The 19827-nt window shown below is 41.6% G+C and overlaps 1 protein-coding gene across 3 annotated transcripts in view; it reads left to right on the top strand.

Annotated features, from left to right (window-relative positions):
* The window catches only part of septin9b (septin 9b), an 89294-nt gene that overhangs the window by 24087 nt on the left and 45380 nt on the right, over positions 1-19827 (top strand). For all 3 annotated transcript variants that reach the window (XM_030052424.1, XM_030052432.1, XM_030052415.1), the window contains exon 2: positions 9472-10146. In XM_030052424.1, the coding sequence (XP_029908284.1) occupies positions 9472-10146 (675 nt within the window). The remainder of the gene's footprint in view (positions 1-9471; positions 10147-19827) is intronic.

A 19827-nucleotide genomic window follows, 5' to 3' on the forward strand; every position in this document is an offset into this window, starting at 1 on the left:
ATACGATTCCAGTGCCGGAAAGCCCTGAGCTGAAAACACTGAGAGGGAGACATTAGAAGCCTCAGCACTAAGAGCAAACATCTGTCTGGCCCATCATACAACATTCACAACTCTGTCTCTTCTTTGTTTACTAAGCCAGTGTGTGGAGCTGCTGGCATTAATTCCCTTTGTCCTCCTCTTCCTCCTCCATTCTTTCTTGCTTCCTCTCCCTCTTCTTTCCTGTTCCTCCTCCGGTCAGAGTTTGTCTTCCTCCAGCTGGGCCTCCCTGTCACCGTCAGCTGCCTTGAACTGATGCTGAGAGGAAAAGACAGGAGCCATTACATACTTTTACATCTATAAATACCCTATTTAGAGGGAGTAATCAGCCCAAGGCAATATTTCAATTAACATTCACATGATCAAAAGTGACACAATTTCTCTGATAAGTCATTTTACGAATTTGTCAGTTTATGGATTTGTTTCATCGCTCATCACTCCCCTGTATTGCTTGATGTTGCTTGCTCCTTTAATATGACATCAGAGTTACTGCTTCTGGTGACTGACATGCAAAGCTTGAAAGAAATTAGACAAATGCTGCAACGTGAGCTTCTGTTTTGTTTTGTTTTTTTTTTCAGTTCATGTGATTTCAGAGTAAACAAAAATGATGGAAAACCAGTTTCTCTTTTGATGCTTATTGCAGAATTTGAACCAGTATAAGTGTGCATAAGCAAATACTCATACTTTTGGTACTCCCCTCGAGGAAAATTCGTTTTTTTTTTCCTTCTTGGAAACCAAGCTGGCACTGTGAACGCAATGTTGTTGCAGGTTTGTGCTTTACTAGTTGGGAATTCAAACTTCTAAGTTGTGTGAATGCAGCATAATTCCTTAAAAACTTTTAAAAATGAGCAAAAATCTTGATGTGTTAAGCAGGTTTTTTTATACCATGCAACAGCTAAAGGCTCTTTCAAAGCAGTTTCAATAGTATATAGATGCTTTATTTGTCCCCATAGGGAAACTGCTTTGTGGCATAATCACAAAAACATTTCATGACAACATCACAGTGCCACCAACACAAAAACACTACTCATCTGTATAATACCTTCCACAGATTAGGGGCAGAAAAAATAAAATAAACAAAAATCCATAGTTAGGATGGGGGCAAATTCCTACCCACACAGCTGGCAATTCTACTTATTAATTATACATATTACCCGGATAAAAAATTAACTTTCCCATGTTGCTGTAACATTAAATCATTTACATACATGAAAAACTGATTACTTAAATAGTTTTTTGATCACTGCATATATAAATACAAACATCATAACTGGATTAGAAGAGCCCACTTAAATTGTGCCCTGAGATTATGAGAAATAAGATTCTTTGCTTAGTCTAATATTGCATGTAAACATCTTCCTCCTTTTGCAGTAATTACTCGTACCACTGCTCCGTCAGAGTCTGCTGTAGCTGGCAGCGGGATATTTTCATTCTTATTTTTATTATATTATATTACATATATTATTTTTTGGTGGACCAGTTTATCTGCTGTCCTTACACCGCAGCTGATGTACAGGTGTATTCTCTTAAATGGTGTGTACATGGATACTAAACTGCAGGGAATGAAAGGTTCATGTAAACAAATTAGCCTCAATAATACCTTATCTGGAGTATGGGCAATGGTTAGGTTGCATGCCTTATGTATACTGTAAGAGAACATTGTTTAAAAAAAAAAAGTGTAATAGTACCCCTTCATTGACTATAATGAGTCTTAATCAACTGTACCAGCTTTTCCATCCAGGGCTGACACACGAGGCAGGAGCAGCCACAGGGAGAGGAACATGGCTGGCACATTGAGGGGTAAATCCCAATTATTCTTTGCCAGGACATTACGCTGCATTGTGTCTGGCTCCGTGGAAGAAATAGTCACTGAAGGAAAAATAGAAACAACTTAAAAATAACTTAATTGGTCTGTTGCCTCACTCCATTACCTTTTCGGTATTATACAAATGTAATAATGTTTCTTGGCTGGACTCAGACATCTTTGGCCGATTAATAGTGGATGATAGAAACTATCACAGAAACTATAAACCGAAACAGTCATATGATTTGCTAAAAGGTAGAAAATGAGCCTGCAGAGTATAAACCTATGAGTCACCAGAGTATAAGCCCAGAGTAAGGCCATATTTGTAGATTTGGAGAGGCGTTGTAGGCTTGTACATGGGCTTACTCTGTGTTTGCCAACTCAAACTGAGGTTCCCTTGCAGTCCATGTTGTTTGGACTGATTATCTGCTTACAGGCACCATGTTGTTGCTCTGGTATGGTACAACCTATCGGGGCAGAGAGAGGAACTTGTGTTGAAACTATGTGAGAGGGTGAGAGAGAGTGCGGTACCTTGTCAAAATGTGGCTGAGAGGTGATGCGTGGACGAGTCGGTCCAAGTGGCTTATGTGTGTAACATATAAACACGTAATAAATGAATCAATCAACAGTTATCGGTGGTCTTGCTTTCAGGGAAGTAATAATCCAGCTGCAGGTGGAAGAAATACCATATCAAGTATTGCTGCCTGTCCTGGGCCAATCACTATAAACAGAGGCATGAAGGATATCTACATCTGTGTGTGGTTAGAATGATGTCACTCTCTGTCAGTCATGCTGTCCTCTGTTTCTGAACATCACCACACACACACACACACACACACACATACAAACAGCTTTGCGTTATCACGTTGTCTACCTGCTGACTTACTGGCAAACCCAGCGTCTGGATTTCTTGAGAAGTGAATTGTTGCTGAAGCATGTTTTCATGATGGGTTGTGTAATCTTTAAAGTAAGCGTACACAGTCTGAACAATTTCATTTCCCCTCTGAGGCCTCTCAACCCAAATTAATCACACGCTTCATCGTCTCTATATCACTCTGGCTGTGTGTACCAGCTTCTCTCCCTTCCACTCCCCTTCTATCAGCAGCTCATTGAAACTCTGAACAGCCTGTGTTAACAGGTGTGAACTGGAATGCGGCCATTCTCTCCCACATCCACTGGTCAGCGATGTAAATCAATCTGTTCGCGAGGGGCATAGTTAACCAGTGGCTGATCAAAGGAACAGAACAAGGCTTTACCTGCCAAACGTTGAAGCCAATAGAGCCCGAAGCCAAGCACCACAGGCCAGCTATACAACAGCTGCCTAAACGACTGTGTGTGTTTGTGTGTTTGTGTGCATGTGTCCATGTGTGTGTGTGTACTCTGAGTTCCTCAACCAAGGGTACAGTTGCCCTTTGGCACTGAATAGGGTTCAGATCCGTCAAGTTGACATCTGGCACCTCCCCATTATTATGAAGAATGGAAATATTGACCCCAGATTAGCAGTAACCTTCCCTCTCTCAGTTCCATCCCCTGTCCTCCCTCTTTACCCAACACCTCCAACACTCCCAGAATTCCTTTGTGCTGGATGCAGGGTGTCGGCCAGGCCAGGAGGGAACCACACAGTAAATCTGTGGGCTGCGCTGCTGTTGGTCAGCATAAGTCAATCCCACTTTGTCAATGGGCACCGGGGGAAGTATGTGTTTGACAGCGTAGCATTACGGTTTCGACTGACCAAGCAAAATACCATGGAGTGAAATTCTACCGCTCTTTGTTTGGCCTTGCCTTGTCAAACGGGTGGTTTTGTCATATTTTCTACTTTGACCACATGGGCTTGTATTCTGCAGCTATTGACAGCACTTAAATTCATATGTGGATATACACAGACTGGTGTTATGTTCAACTAGTATTTGACTGTGAATAATTGTGATGTCTAGTGATCGATTTGTTTATTGCTCGGGACTATAATTATGAGGCTGGTTTTGAGTTCAAGGTTATGTGCAGTACGTCTTCAATAACTTTAAATGCTGGTGTAGCGGAGGCTTTTGCTGTTACGCTACCACATACTGTATTTTCATCCATAACGTTTATGCAGAAATTGCCGTGAGGTTTGGTAGGTTTTCTTGCCATTTTGATATTCTGAGAAGCCGAGGTGTGACATGTCGTCATATGTCAATTTTATCAGTCAAACGTACACGAAAACACCCCGAAACCTTGTTTACCCGTTTATTTGAAATAAACAGTTTACTGACATTTTTAGACAGGATCCTTGAGGCATTTTCACACCTGCCTTGTTTAGTCTGTTTGAATCAAACTCTGGTGCGTTTACCCCCACGGTGTGGTACATTTGGGCAGATGTGAAACCAGCAATCACACTCGGGACCACAACAACTGGACCAAGACCCTGTCGAGGGGGTGGTCTCTCTCAGCACTGTGACAAACAAACTCCAAACTCCAGAGCAGAATGTTGTTGTTGTTGTTTTTGTTTTTTTTGTTTTTTCCCAGTGTGAATGTGATCTGACCTAGGTTTGATCCAAGGACACAACAGGACATTTGGGCTGAATTATTGCATTATTGACACAGAAAGTCGGTAGCAATAGCAACTAGCAGTCAACAACATACTGCAGGAACACAATGAAGCAAGGGTTGACATGAAGCAACCAAGAAACACATTGCCTTCTTGGTATTTAGGCCCAACGACGACTGCATTAATGAAGAAATACCAAAGCTGCTGATGGTGCTCAGTGCCCATGCTGGATATTGGATTTGCCAAAAGTGTTTGTACAACACAGTGAGAGTGGGAGAAAAAAACACCCCCAAAGGAGATGCCTACCTTCTCCACCTTTCAGACTAGAAATATTTGTCTGACCCTGACCACTGAGCAGGCTGACAGCTCCCACATGGCCTCTGTTTATACATTTCGGTTTGTTTGAATTTTTTGTCATGTGAAATGAAACTGAACCGAATGAACAGTGCAACAGAGTATCAGCGTTTCCACTGATTGGAACCATAGCAAATGGACTACAGGTGTGAAAATGTCCTTAATTATACAAATTGAAAGCGTAGTAGTAACATAATAACTCAGATGTCTAGGCCAAACATGTCACCAAAATGCCCGCTTTTCTGGAAATATGATTGATGTTTGTGTGCATTAGTGGTTGTGATTCCATAACTGGAGGTCATAGTGCACCCAACTTTAAATATATCGCTGGATCAGAGTAACGATTGAAATCAGACGCACATGTCCCCCACTCCCTCCCATGTTCTCGGTCTGTCTCTGTGCTAACGAGACTTTAGCATGTCGACTACTAAACAGTCCCCAGGGGGGCTGCGTCTCCGTCCTCAGCAGTTGGAGACCGTCTGTCGTCTCCCTGGCCTCAGTCTAGACCGGCCTCTCTGAGAAAGCTGATCTAGCCCAGTCGCAAAGAAAGACACAAACCTGGAAAATGTGATTTGTCACAGAGTTGCTTTAGGCGTGATTTCAAAACTTTCTGTCTGTCTGTTTTGTTTTTTACATTCATTAATTAATAAGCTCTGGCATATTTATATAAATGACTAATATAAATGACTCTCCATCACCAGCTGATACAACACAATATTGATTCAACCTATACACAGTTTATGAAAACTTTGTTATTCTAAACAGCCGGTGTTTGGCAGGTCTTCCCTGGGAAAACTCCTATAGTGTGGAAGATGTGATGCATTTTACATTTGCCGTTTGTTTGGAATAAACAGAAGAAGAACTGAGAAGTTAGCGTGACCAGCAAAAGCCACCTTGGCTTAACTTCTTCCTCTCTGCAGATCCCACTGGAGGGTTTGTCATTACAAATGCATGTTCCTTTGGTGAAATCCAAATATGAACTGTGGAATTACAGGGAAGTAAAATCAAATGATGCACAGGTATTTTCTATTTGATAGAACGGCCACAAAACATTAGGATCTGTGAATATTTCAATCAATATACGCATGATGTGTTGCAAGTGACATTGTAGTATTGCATGGAAAATGTATATATTTTTCAAATTTCAAAGCTACCCAGGGGGAAACTGAAGCAAAGTCAGAGGTTAACAAAGAAAAGCACTATGTACAGAAACATCATCAACAGAGAATCACAGAACATGACGCATTGCTTTAGACATTGTCTTTAGACCAAACATGTCAACCAAATCAAAGGAACACAGATCTTGTACATTTTCATGATATCTGAATTTATCATGTTTGATTTTTCAGCTATTTTTTTTATCTGTGAGTAAATCGTGCTGTGGTTGTAACTACAGCAAACCTCTCACTGAGTTATTTTTTTTTTTTTTTTATAAGGGGTTTGCTGTAAACTGCTGTCAATCTCAGCTAATGGCACCGACTGGGAGAGCCTAGAGAGCACAGTTGAAGTGAGCAGAGTACAGTAGAAGTGGCCAATTTGTCTTGACCTGTTTTGACCTGTTCATGTCTCAGCTGTTTGTCTCCGTGTCTCTCTGTTTTTGTCTCACCCCCTTCCCCTGTCTTCAGATGTGAGTTGGAAGACAGAGTGCTATTTCTTATTAGTGCATCTGGGCTGCGATGATACTGTATGTTTGTATTCGTTAGTTGGGATGTCCTTGAGAATATGTGCTGAGACATCTAGATGATAAAGAGGGAGCCTAACCTAACACCTGGGCTGTATTAGGACAACAGAGCATGAACCAAAGCAAAGATACAGCTGCTTCCATCTCTTTTTTTTTTTTTTTTGACCCAATATTTTTTTTTAGCTATATTCTGTTGCACTGTGTTATCTTCCCACATGAGACTGTGTGAGACACTGGACACTGGACAGTGATAGGTACGTTGGGAGACTAGGCTCCTGGCTGCTGTTAAATGGGGTTCCTCTGAGGTAGACTGGACCTCTCTTTTCCAGCTCATAGTCTGGGAATGCTGTTTCACTGGGAACCATACTCCTTTATTCATCTGTCTGTCTTGTCCTGCAATTGCACACATCGAAATGCTCTTCCTATCATTCTGTGATCTTGTACTTACAGTATGAAAGCCCACTTTTCTCTGTGCGCTTTTGCTTTAGCTGATCAAGAATGAGGGAAAGAATGACCTCTGGCCGCATGGAAAACCCAGAGTCTCCAGGGAAAAACATGATCCTAGAAAACAGAAGAGATGAGTGATCATCTAAGCGAAAGATCCTCAGAATGTCTCTTTCCATTCTTTTTTATTCCCAGACAACATTTACCCACTGCAAGATTCAAATTTAGTTTTGCTCTTAAATCATACACTCTTGACTGCACGGTCTGTAAATACAAACAAAATCTCCATGAGCGGAAAGCGTTCATGTCCTCTACTCTTGTCCCTTTGCCTGTGGCCATGTACTCACAAAGCAGCCAAGAATCAAAATATTAATCTAAGATCATTGGTCAGGTCACTGGCAAAACAATGTCTCTGATCAGCACTCTTATTTTGGCAAACGTTGTGCCTATAGATCCTGATATCTCTCCCATGATCACCTTTAGTTCTCGCATTTACAGCTACTCCAACACATTCCAAACATCTACAGCAAACGTCAGGAGATATTAGGCTGTGTGCAGGCTCCTAAACTGCAGGGGCTCTCAGTGGAGGCTAAAATGAATGCCTCGCTACACAGTGCAGTCTTAGAGCACACATCACAGGCTTGTGGCTCCTTATGAAATCTGCAGACTGATTTTGGCAGACCGGCTCATGTGCTGGCCGGAGTTGAAAGTAGCCACATCCTTGAACTCCCTCTCAGCAATCATAAAACACAGGAGGGAGGAAAGCAGGGGTTAAAAGGGACACAGTCCAGTGGCATCGTGGGTTTGGACACCACTTGAAAATTGCAAGTTTATTACTGTGTTTAATTTTTTATATGTATATCTATCAAAGGGCGGGTTTTAAAACCGTTTTACGGCGCCTCATTGAATACTAAACTCAGTTTTCATCAAAAGTTCAGCTAAGAAAATAAGTGATGGGAGTGTGAGAAAATAACTATTAAAGTCCATGTGAGTGGCTGTTTACTGTTTTTTCTGACATTAAGGCCTTTTTTTGCGATTCTGCAGGGACATTTTCCACTTTTCACATATTAATCAGTAGTATGCCGTCCAGACAGAGTGGCTGAAACTAGCTCTACAACCTAAAATGAGACTTGTAGTGAAACCAAGACAAACTAACAAACTTTCAAAGATGAAAGTTGACCGTAACAGTCTATTAAAGGTCTAGATAAGGAGGGATGAAGGAGATTTGTAACACAAATCACCATACACCGCAGAACATGAGTGCAGAAATGGACCTTTAGCCCCATGGTGGAATGAGAATGTCCTTGGCTTGGCCGATAACTGACTCACACGAGAAAAGACCAAGACATGGGCTCCGGCATGCTAAATTAGTTTTTGGCAAGAACTGAATTTGTCTTAGGGGGTAAATTGTATCAAATGTCTGCTATGTTGGAACGAAACAGCTTATAGCAGTAAATTAGATTAGCGGTGGTGGCTGATGTGTGCTGAGGGAGGCCTTTGATGTGATTGTCTTCAGCTCCGCTCCGTCACAAAGTTTCAGCTTTACATGGAGGGGAGTGGGACTGGGGCATCGTCCACTCCCTGTGGGCGTATAGTCGCATAAATATAAACACAAACATATATACAAACATTCCCGTAACACACGCGTACAGTACCCGACACAGTTTTACAAGCACTTTGAACATAAATACACAGTCGTAAAAAGACACATGCACATACGCAAACACATACACGCGCTCTGCAAGTAAGCCACAAGCACACGATCAGCACTGTGTTTTGGATGTAAAAGAGAGATGTCCTTATGGGTATGCGTGAGTGGACCGGTCTAACTAGTGTGTCATTATGATACTAGCTCACGGCCACTGGCTTGGCACAGCGGCTCCAAGATGGGAGTCAAATTCAAATCGACTTTCAGCCGCTGCACGCTGCCTGGGGGACGATTCCATCGCTCATCTTCATCTTGGACCATGATGCTTTTCTCTCATGTCACAATTAACTTAGCGGAGGGATTTGCCTCTTTGTGCATGCTCATATGTCGAGAGACGTTTTCCGTCTTGATACTTGGGAGTGAGAAATGCTTTGCTTATTGTGTGTATCTTAATACGTCATGGAACTCTCTCCGCTAAACAAATAAGTGTAAAACCCTGGCGTTTTGCACTGTACTGCGCCACACACGTACGCATTCAAGTAAAGACAAGTGGCACCGTGCAAATGTATGTAAACATGCCACGTGCTGTTTTATACAAAATAGTGAAAATTGCAGTGGAAAAAAGAAAAGGCCAACGCAGTGTGGTTCAGCAGTTTATGGTGTGGAGTTAATCAGATTAGGTAGGTATGGCTTAATTGCTGGTGTATGCTTTTTCTTTTGTGTTGCCACTGAAATTGCTTCTACAGCTTCCCCGCCCTTAAACCTCAGGCAGTTTACAACTTGGATGTAGTTCATAAGGAGTTTTTTTTTTTTAAATGAGAATATGGTTCGTCTACTGCTTCGTGCCTGAGAATCTAATACTTTGCGTGCTGTGTTAACCAGCGTGTTAATTTCTTCAGAGAAAGCATTTTCCCTATGTGAAATGACAATATGCTTGATCACTTATGGCTTCTGTGTCTGTCTTTCTCCCTTCCATGCAGCTCTGAAAAGGTCCTTTGAGGTGGAGGATGTTGACACGTCTCACTCTTCTCCTGGCTCACGTCGGACAACCAACTCCCCTCATCGCAATGCCATGTCTCCGACCAGCATCTACTACCGTGACCTGGGCACCGCCCCGGTCTCCAACAACAACAACCACAACTATACCCAGCCCCGCTCCATCATGGGAGGAGGAGGCTCCAAAACTCCTGAGCCTGTATCGCGCCGCTCCGAACTCTCCATTGACATCTCATCTTCTTCCAACAAGCTGGACAACGCCACCAGCCCTGCCTCCACACGCTTTGTGACCAACAGCGCCCTGAAACGCCCTGAGGTCCTGGGCCACTCCAAGACTCCGGAGATGAGCCACAAGAGGGAGGTCACCTTCGCCAAGACACCCGCCGATTCTCCAGTGACACGCCGTAACGAGGGCAACAACAACAACAACGGCACCAGCCGGACCCTCGAGCAGAATCACACTCGCAAGTTTGAGCCTCCCAGTCCCGGTGACGTCCGCAAACCTGAGATCAGCATCACCAGAGCCCCTCCAGAGAACAACGGCCACCACCCAGCGGTCCACCACCCACACCACCCCAACCCTCACCACAACACCATTGTCACCACCTTCCGCTGCTCCTCGCCTAACCATGCCGGGCGCAAATCCCCCAACCCTGACAGTAAGTCCCTCAAAGTTTAACCTTTACTCTTTCCTGTCAAACACCTCTTCTTTCTCTCACTCAGAACCCTCTCTATTGTGTTTTGTATGACAAATTTAAAGTGGAAAGCTCATCTTCAGTCTCATTTCAGTCTCTCATCAAACAGTGTGTCCTGTACAGTAGCCCTTTTCTTTTCAGATTTTTGTAGATGAAGCTTGAGTTCCTCTATGTGTCACCTTTGGCTGTCTCTGCTCATGTTAACTACCCACATCTTCTTCTCCTTCTATTTGTTCCAAACAAACTGCCGTTGTTGTTGTTGTTGCCAGAAACACACAACACATTTTTCCCACACCTACTCTAAAGCAGACACTAGGTGGTCATTGAATATAGGATATTGGCTGAATCATTACTATGTTAGTGGTAGAAAGCAGCAAAATGAGTATGTATTTATGTTATATGAAAATGGCACTGATATTTACTTTAAACTTGTTTTTTGTTATACAGTGGTCCCTCGTTAATCGTGGGAGTTACGTTCTAAAAATAACCCACAATAGACAAAATCCGTGAAGTAGTCAGCTTTATTTTTTACAATTATTATAGATGTTTTAAGGCTGTAAAACCCCTCACTACACACTTTATACACTTTTCTCAGACAGGCATCAACATTTTCTCACTTTTCTCTCTTGTTTAAACACTCTCCAAGTTCAAACCTTCGTAGAAAAATAAGTCCAGTAAAAAAAAAAAAAAAAAAGCATGCAAAATTGCACAAAAAAAAATCCACGAAACTGCAAGGCCGCGAAAGGTGAACCGCGTTATAGCGAGGGACAACTGTATACAAAAAAATATACAAAAAACTGATGATGAGAGTCTAAAGGGTCCTCTCTTTAATGCAGTTTTATTTGGTATGCCTTTAAAAAGAGATGACGTGGCATAGTAGTGAGATTGGTGTGAGATGTTCTCATGGTACAGTGGAGGAAGATTTGCTTGAAAATTGTTTGGTGAGTAACATGTGTGATCAAAAGACTCCACTGGGGATCCCCCACTTCATCTCATATTGTCATTTACTGGTATTTTATTTTGAGCTTGTCATTGTCTCCTGCTTTAGTCAGCTGACTCAAAAACAAACACCCTTTGCAAGTGCGAGACAGGAGTATTTTCAATATTTTCCCCTGCACATATAGCAGGAGTTTAGTTTTATGACTTACATGTGCCAACTCTTAATCTGAGCCTATATGATTATTTTAGCAGAGAGGTGTTTTGGTGCTGTGACTTAACTCACTAGTCTGCTTTTTTTCCCCTAGCACAGACTTGCCAGATGATGTGACAGCAGTGTGACCAGTGGAAAGGAGATCAAATTGAGTGTAGTGTCTTAAACCCCCTTAGTGAAATAAGACCAAAACAACATGTTATCAAGTAGCCAACTAAAAGGGGGCAGCCTCACACTCTTGGCAGTGGTTTACGGTTCACAAACTCCAGTGGCTACAAAATGGGGACACATTTTCCAGAATACATCATCTGTGCTTTTCCTTCCTACTTTCCATCTTCCTCCCCCTTGTCCCGTGTTACCTCACACTGAGGCCCGGATCAGATCTCATACTGCAGGGTTACAGGGTCGTTTGATTAAAGCCCAATGTCTGCACGTCTGTCAGTTATACAAGTAACCATGCCCACAGAGGCCCGTCTGTCACTGGAAACAGCAGACTGCCTGTCTGTATGTGTGTAGTCACCCATGTATTTTCAGATGTCAGTTCTTCATGCAGTAGGCTTTTTTTTTTTTTTTTTTTTTTTTTAGTTATTCGATGAAAGCTCAGCCTTGGCAGTACTACCGCAGTGCTACGGTTGTTAAATAGTAATTAGTATTACAGTTGCAATAAAAATATATGCAGCAGGGCATGATGAATTGTGGTGCAGATCATCATGTTACATTGGATTACACTATGTTGCATAGATTTCTATGGGGCTTATGGACGCAGATTGTGGCATGATGCAGCAATATACAGCATTTTATATAGTGCATTCCAATGGCTGTCTGTTTTCAGTGGAAAGTAACTACTGTAAGTGTATTTACTCAATTACTGTTTGTAAAGGAATTTGCCATTAGAGTAAAATAAGCTTTTTCAGACTTAACCAAACCGAAACAAGATGTTCGGTACAATTTTCACCTCTGTACACCCAGTGGTTCGGTTCCTATGGATAATGCTTTGTGTTAGCTTAGCATAAAGACTTGAAGTCTATAGGAGTCATTAGCCTAGCTCTGTCACAGTGAAAAAAAAAAAAGAACCTTACAGCAACTCCGAAGCTGTCTTATTTATACAGTATATCGTGGATTTGAAATAATGGGGGAAAAAACGGTGAAGTACATTTGTGATACTGGTAATTTACTAGGGTATATCCATTTTCTGAGACGATAATTTTACGGCACAAACATTTTGGAGGGAAATACTATACACATTACACCACTACTTGTCTGCTGTAGTTAACATCTACTTTGCAGAATATGGTTTTAAAATTCAATACAACCAATAAACTTGCAAAATACAATGTATTGTTAGAGTTTAAACAACCCGGCAGTATATGAGGTGGTCAGACCGAGTGCTACCTGGACCACCTACTGTACAGCTTAAACACTTTAAAATAGTTGGGAATAAAGCATCAACAATTTAACACGGTAATACAGTAATTCTGATTCATTTTGAATGTGGGGCTTTTACTTTAAATTGAGTGTTTTGGCATTGCTACTGTTGCTTAAGGGAATAATTTTTCCACCACTCGTGATTGTATAAATATATTTTCCAGGTGCTCTCCCTGTGTAGCAACAAATCCCTTACAAGCTTAATTTACTTATCTGTGTTATCTGTGTTGACTGTTTGGGGAAGGACTGTGTGCAGCACTGGTAGCATGACTGGCTACCTTCCTGTGTGAGCCTCTTTCACCACAGCTGCTTGTTTTCAGGTTTATGCTGTTGGTAAATGCCTGAGACAACCTTTTGTTGGTACTGCAGGCATAGTGTTAGAGCCTAGCACATTTGGCTTTTATTACCACGCACAAACACACACATGCACACACGCAAACCACGTGTTCCTCTCCTCTCTTGCTACAGATTAAGTAGACCTACCTATCACCTCCATGGGCCAGCTAGGTTCCTGTAAATGGAGAACTGGTGCTGCTGTGCATGCTGATTTGTATATCAGATGCACTGAAAGACTTCGAAACAAAACTGCTACTAGCTTGTGGCTTTGTGTTCAAGATAAAAACGGGTCTTCAGCAATTCATAAATCAATGTGCTCCCCTCGCTATTAGCCGCATTGCCAAGTATTTTATAACTAGCTCTTGATGAGACATAATTACGGGTATGTTTTCCTGTTGATACAGGCCATTTGATGTTATGTGCTCCTGGTTTGTACTTTACACTGGATGTAAACTGCAAAAGTGCACGTAACTTGTCATTCAGAGGATGTTTTGTAGCCAACTTTCCTCTGGTAAGGATTCAATCACTGTCCCATTGTTTGTGTGTGTGTGTGTGTGTGTGTGTGTGTGTGTGTGTGTATTATGTGACAGTATATGTGTGTGTGCTTTGGGTATGCTGTGTTGTTAGACAGTGTGACCGTAATGCCTCTCTGTTTTTGTGTCATTGTAACTTTCCACTCTCTCAGTCTCTGCTGGAAGTCTTGCCTGGTTCTCTCCTGGCCCGTGGGAGCTGCAGCCAATTATTTGCCCAAAGGGAGAGGCCTTATTAGTGGCCTAAATGAAGGGTGACCTGCCTGCAGGGTTTGGGCTCTGAGGCTGGGCCCACCCAGCTCTGCTCTCCTCTGCTCCGACACAGGATCAGGAGGGCAAGGGGGAGATAAAACAAACAAACACAGAGAAAAACATCGCTGTAGTGACATGCACCCGTACGTCACTGATTGTAGATTATTGTCAGTTAAGTCAAGGCAAAAGTTCATTTAAAGTACATTGTCACACCAAAGTGTCACAGTGCACTTTATAACAGTAACAGTAGAATAAGAAAACAATGAAACTGCATTGAAAGAAGAAAAAGGAGACTTGAGATCACAAAAATAACATGAATATGCCATGTTAAAGCAGTAGAAAAATCACGTGATTAAGTTTGAGTATATTTGACTACACAGATTACTGTACAGTACTGTTAGCTGTCCAGTTAGGCCCAAGTGGAAATCTGCTGAAGGTATGATTACTATTGTTATTTTTTCTTCATAAAGGACAGAAATTGACTGCGGTTCAATAACAATTCTGCTCCTTTTGTGTTTTACTGTGAATTCATTTTTATTAGTGATAGAAATTGTAAGATTTATGGTTCCATGTATAAGAGAGAGCGAGAGAAGTTCTAGTAAGACTACACTTCAGATTTGAATTTTTGTTTTTCCATACGGCTGTCAGCCTTTTTCAGTGCCAACTGTGTTGTGGGGAGTATATTAGATAAGCTGCTTTCCTGTCCATTCAGTTGTTCCAAGAGGAAATGACATCACAGGTGCACACATACACACACACACACACACATGCATCTCATGCTTCCTTCCGTGCTCTGTCAGTGAGATTGCTTCCCCCGCTGTGTGACCTCGCTGCAGTGCACTTCCTCCCTCTGAGGTCATGTGATCTGAGTCAGTCAGCTTCCCAGCCAATAACGTTGCATCCTTTGATCCAAGCGTCACAGAGAGCTAGATATATTAGGATGTTTATATGTCCGGCATGAAAACAGCATGGGACACATGCACACACACGTAAACACAAATGCGCATAAGCAGGGACACAAATACGTTTATTTGATTTTCAACGGTTTATATATCTACTGTATGTGACACAGGAGAATGGGCTGAGCTGTTTGAGAAATAAATGATTTGGGCTGATTAGTGGTACAGTGATTGATAAGCAATGCAGATATGTCTTATAACCGTGTTGTTTACCAGTAAAGCAGTAGATATTCACGCAGCTGGAATAATTTGTTTCCTGAATGGCGTCCTACTGGGTAAGATTTATATCTAAAAGTACATCCCTGTTATCAGTCTGTCACAGACAGAGACAGAGACGACCTGCCTTTCTTATCAAGACAAGGAATTTATTTTTCTTGTATTTCATGTATGTCTTTGATTGTTTTAATCCAATTAGAATATTGTCTCCTGCCCTTTTATTACTTTGTGTGTTTAAAGAAAAACATTTAATGTGATTTGGAAACATTTCCATATAAAACAGCTGACAACGAAGGAACACAATTTTATCCAGATAGAAACTGAGCAATAATTGGTCATGCTGGTCATGTGATCTGTTCCTGATTTATCAGCAAAATGGGGTGTACTTTAGATTCCAACCCTTAAAGGGGCAATAAGTAAGATTTTATTGTCCCATAGCACAAAACAACCATAATAAATTTAATTTAGCTGATGGGGTTAGTGATGATTCAACCACTTGGCCAGGTGCTGGGATTTCTTCCATTCAAAACTCATGTTAAAGCTCTGTTTTGGAACGAAAACTGCAGGGTGCCGTTTAGTGTATAACCCCTACCCATGTAGCTTACCACTGAAACAGCAGATGCTCATGCAGTAGGAATGCTTTATTTCCTAAAGGGCACCACATACAGAAGAACCTACATTGTCAAATCCTTTCCATCCTCCTCACACACCCACACATACCCACACGTACACACACACACACAAACACACACACTAAAAATAACTAAAACTAACACATGGTGCCAATTTCTTTCATTTAGCTGTACCAGTCCACATTCTCGTAGCCTGAGATGCCCTCACTAAATCTCTTCCATATTGATGAAATACTGTATCCTGTTCCGCCTCTCTCCTATATCATTATGCATTGCAATTAAAAGAGAAATCAGAGCAGACGCTAAGCTTTTGCGGTAATTGCGGGTTATTTGGAGTCAGATAAAATGGCATGGAATTTCTCCTGATAATATACGTATAATGCACCTCATACCACTTAAAGCATTGTTTTAAAGGTGCTCTATATGGTGTTTTAGACATCACTACTGATTGTTTGGTGTAAGTGTCATAAAAAGTGAAACTGTGGTCAAGATGATTAGCATCTATCTCACATCACTGATCAGAGAAAGCATTTTCCAACCTGAGACCACATTTCCCATAAACCTCATCGCTTCCTGTGGTAAGGAGGATGTTACCATGTTGCTAAAAAGTTTCCTCTTTGACTTCACCAGAGAGGATAAGCATGCTGGGAGGAATTTTTTTTCACTCATTCCACCACCTGCCATTGTTTGAAAGTACAAGCTTTAGCTGTGTTTGTGCTGGAAGAACAGCACCATCGTCCTGTTTGATGCTGTAAAGAAATTGCCCTTGATGACGTAAAACAATCCACCAGATTTTCTGCTAAATCTGACCCAGTGACACCAATAGAGGCCAACGGAGGCAGACAGTCTTCTCAGTGATGGTCCCATTTGGTTCCGGTAATGTCTAAGAATGTGGTAATAATTAAGGAAAACAGAAGAGCCCCCTCCCCCTTGTTGAAGTTGAACAAATCTCCATCAGGCAGAGCGGGCTGAGGCTCACTTCAGGCTACGAGCTGTAGACTCACTTGAAGATCGGTATCTAGTCTGCAGCAGTGTGTTCAGCGAGATGGGGAATCTTATCTTGACAGGCAGGCCTGGTGTTCATCAATCCATCAAACCCTGCAGATAGAGCTCTGACTGTCCACCATCTCTGGACGCTAGACTGAAGGATTTGGACCACCGTTGGCCAGAAACAGGCCATTTGTTATCTTGTTTTTTCAGACACGGATTCAAACATAAGAAATTTAGTTTCACCTTGGAACCCAGTTTAAGGTTGTTTTATTTTTAGAACCAGGAGGAATACTGTAACCACAGTCAATATGATTTGGCTTATGCTGTGTTTGACGTTTTTATATTGTAGTATAGAGGAAAAACACCAGAAATCCCTAGTAAACCATTGGCTGACTAGTGATGCAATCCATTGGGAAGATAGTAACAGCCAGTTGCTTCATTTAGCAAGTCCTTTACTCTTTTTTGTTTTGTTTTGTTTTTTGGTGTGTATGTGTGGTGAGGGATTAAAAAGAGGCTCGCTTTTTCAGACACCAGAGATGGATTTTTGTTTTTTCATCTCAACTGGACAACACTATATAGTGGTCCCTCGTTTATCGCGGGAGTTACGTTCTAAAAATAACCTGCAATAGGCGAAATCCGCGAAGTAGTCAGCTTTATTTTTTACAATTATTATAGATGTTTTAAGGCTGTAAAACCCCTCACTACACACTTTAAACACTTTTCTCAGACAGGCATTATCATTTTCTCACTTTTCTCTCTTGTTTAAACACTCTCAAAGTTCAAACCTTCATAGAAAAATAAGTCCAGTAAAAAAAAAAAAAAAAAAAAAAAAAAAAGCATGCAAAATTGCATTTAAAAAAAATCCGCGAAACTGCGAGACCGTGAAAGGTGAACCGCGTTATAGCGAGGGACAACTGTGCCACAAGACAGTTGGGCATAAGCCATTGGTGGCTATAGATTCAGATCCTTTTCATGAATTCAGTTGACTGCTGAGTAGACACTCTATGGGCCAACAGAGCTCTCAGACTGTGTACTTCTTCTGAAAATGTTCGAGTAATTACCGGTAACACGGTCACTCCTTTTTGTTTTCCCTCATGGGGAAGAAATAGGTGTTCATTATAGGTTGTTACCAAGGAGTCATTTCACTTAGTCCCAGCCTAACAGATGCACTGAACTGGTATTTGTCTTTATTGCCTAAATAAACAGATTATCTTGTAGGACATTTGTTTTTGTAATTGGGGTGCAGTCATTATGGACGGAAGGAGCAAGAGAAGTTATTTGTCTCTTATTTAGGCTGACCTTCTGAGGGGGGAGAGGGGGCACTGAGGGGCAGGGAGCGATTTGTCTCTGCCTGTCCATAGGTCAGGAAAGGGCACACACACACACACATACACACACATAACTTCTTTCTCTTTGTTTTTCTCTTGCTTTTGTTCTCTCTTGTGTTTGTGTCTGTGTTGTGCTCCACATAGACAGAAACACCCGAAAGCATACACACTCACACACACACACACACACACACACACACACCCTCAGACAAAGCCATATCCGAGGTCAATCCTCTCCCACTCTAATTACGTTGGACTGATCCCAGACCATTAGTCAACTCGACCTGTCGGCTAATTACCCGGGATAGAGAGGGGGAGAGAGAAAGAGAGAGTGTGTGTGTTGCCCACAGAGTACATCATCATGGCTAATCTTCAATTATGTACGTGCAAACCTCTGAGGCTTTGCATTTGGGATGCAAGGTGAAGTTATGGTGATGGAAAACGTTGGATATCAACCTGGAATGATCTCAAGTGTTAGCATCTCTACATTTGCTCTGAGCGTTTTTCATTCACCTGCTTTGGCGGAAAAATCTCATGAATTTAGCTGATTAGCTTTCTATCTTCTACCTTCTGCAGAATGTTTTTGGTTGATGATATTGTCCAGAGTGGCTCACCCTGAGTGAGCAAGTAGGGACTCTTGCTTAATGCCATTTTGATGCAATACATGGCTTGTGGATAGATGCTGGCTTTTACAGAGATTGAATATGTGACATTTCAGTCATGGGTGCGTGTCTCTAACCACTAGGCCACCTTGCCTTTGCTCTCGGCTCTTTTTCCAGGGCTGGAATAAGAATACATTTTATTGGCCAATTAACTTTGCACATACAAAGAGTTTAACTTCGTTGATTGCTCCCACAGATCACATTAAACTTAAAACAACAAAAAATTAATAAACGGAAATAATATGTAAAATGTTAAAAGGAGACACCAGGGAATATTTCATTGCACTGGTAATTTTTCCCAGTCCTTGGTTTTCCATAAAGAGCTGAACTACAGAGGTTTGATGAATCGGGTCACACAGACAAAGCATGCTATTGTTAACATTGTAACTTACAGTGTCAATTAGTGCACATTTACACAAAGATGAAGTAAAAGATAAAGAACTTACAATCATTTTTTCTTGAATATGAGGGGGAATGTCATAAATCAAAGCTTTTCTGACAGTATGATTTATCTTTGCCTTGGGATGATCACCTTATTGTGATCTCACAGCAGCATGCAGACTGTCTAAAGCCTGTATAATGACCAAATAACTTATTTTGCTCATTTAAAGCCATTGAGCCTTCAGTTATGTCTGTCTTCTCAGTTCCAAAAAATGTCCCACAGGGTTTTAACAGCGTCACTTCTCATTATCTGAGCCTGAGCCTGAGTCTGAGCCTGACACTGCGGGTGCACACCCTAAACTCGCCACTAGGAGGCAGTGTGTGACAGGTGAAGTGTGGTCAGACAAAACACTGGCAGGCAGGTGATGCCAAGAGTTGGAGTATCACTCTTCTCTTTTAGAGCAAGACATTTATCCCTTTCTCTTTCTTTGCCCCTTGGTTAACAAATGAAATTGCAGCCTATTTAATTTTATATTTTTAAAATAATAATTTGTAGTTTCATGGTGCTTGATCTATAGAGCTTAAGTCATAGACATTTCCAGGGTCAGGAGCTTGAACCAAAATGGGGTGTGGTTCAAAACATAACGAATGCATCCCACGCACACATGTAAAGGTTTATTCCTGTACTGTTTGAAATATCTTTGATTTCCCAACAGATCCTGAGGATATACATTAATTCAAAACAATGTCTTCACATGTCTTTGAAGTGCAACAGGAAAGTCTT

Source organism: Myripristis murdjan, chromosome 1, assembly GCF_902150065.1.
Source record: "Myripristis murdjan chromosome 1, fMyrMur1.1, whole genome shotgun sequence".
Classification (NCBI taxonomy): Eukaryota; Metazoa; Chordata; class Actinopteri; order Holocentriformes; family Holocentridae; genus Myripristis; species Myripristis murdjan.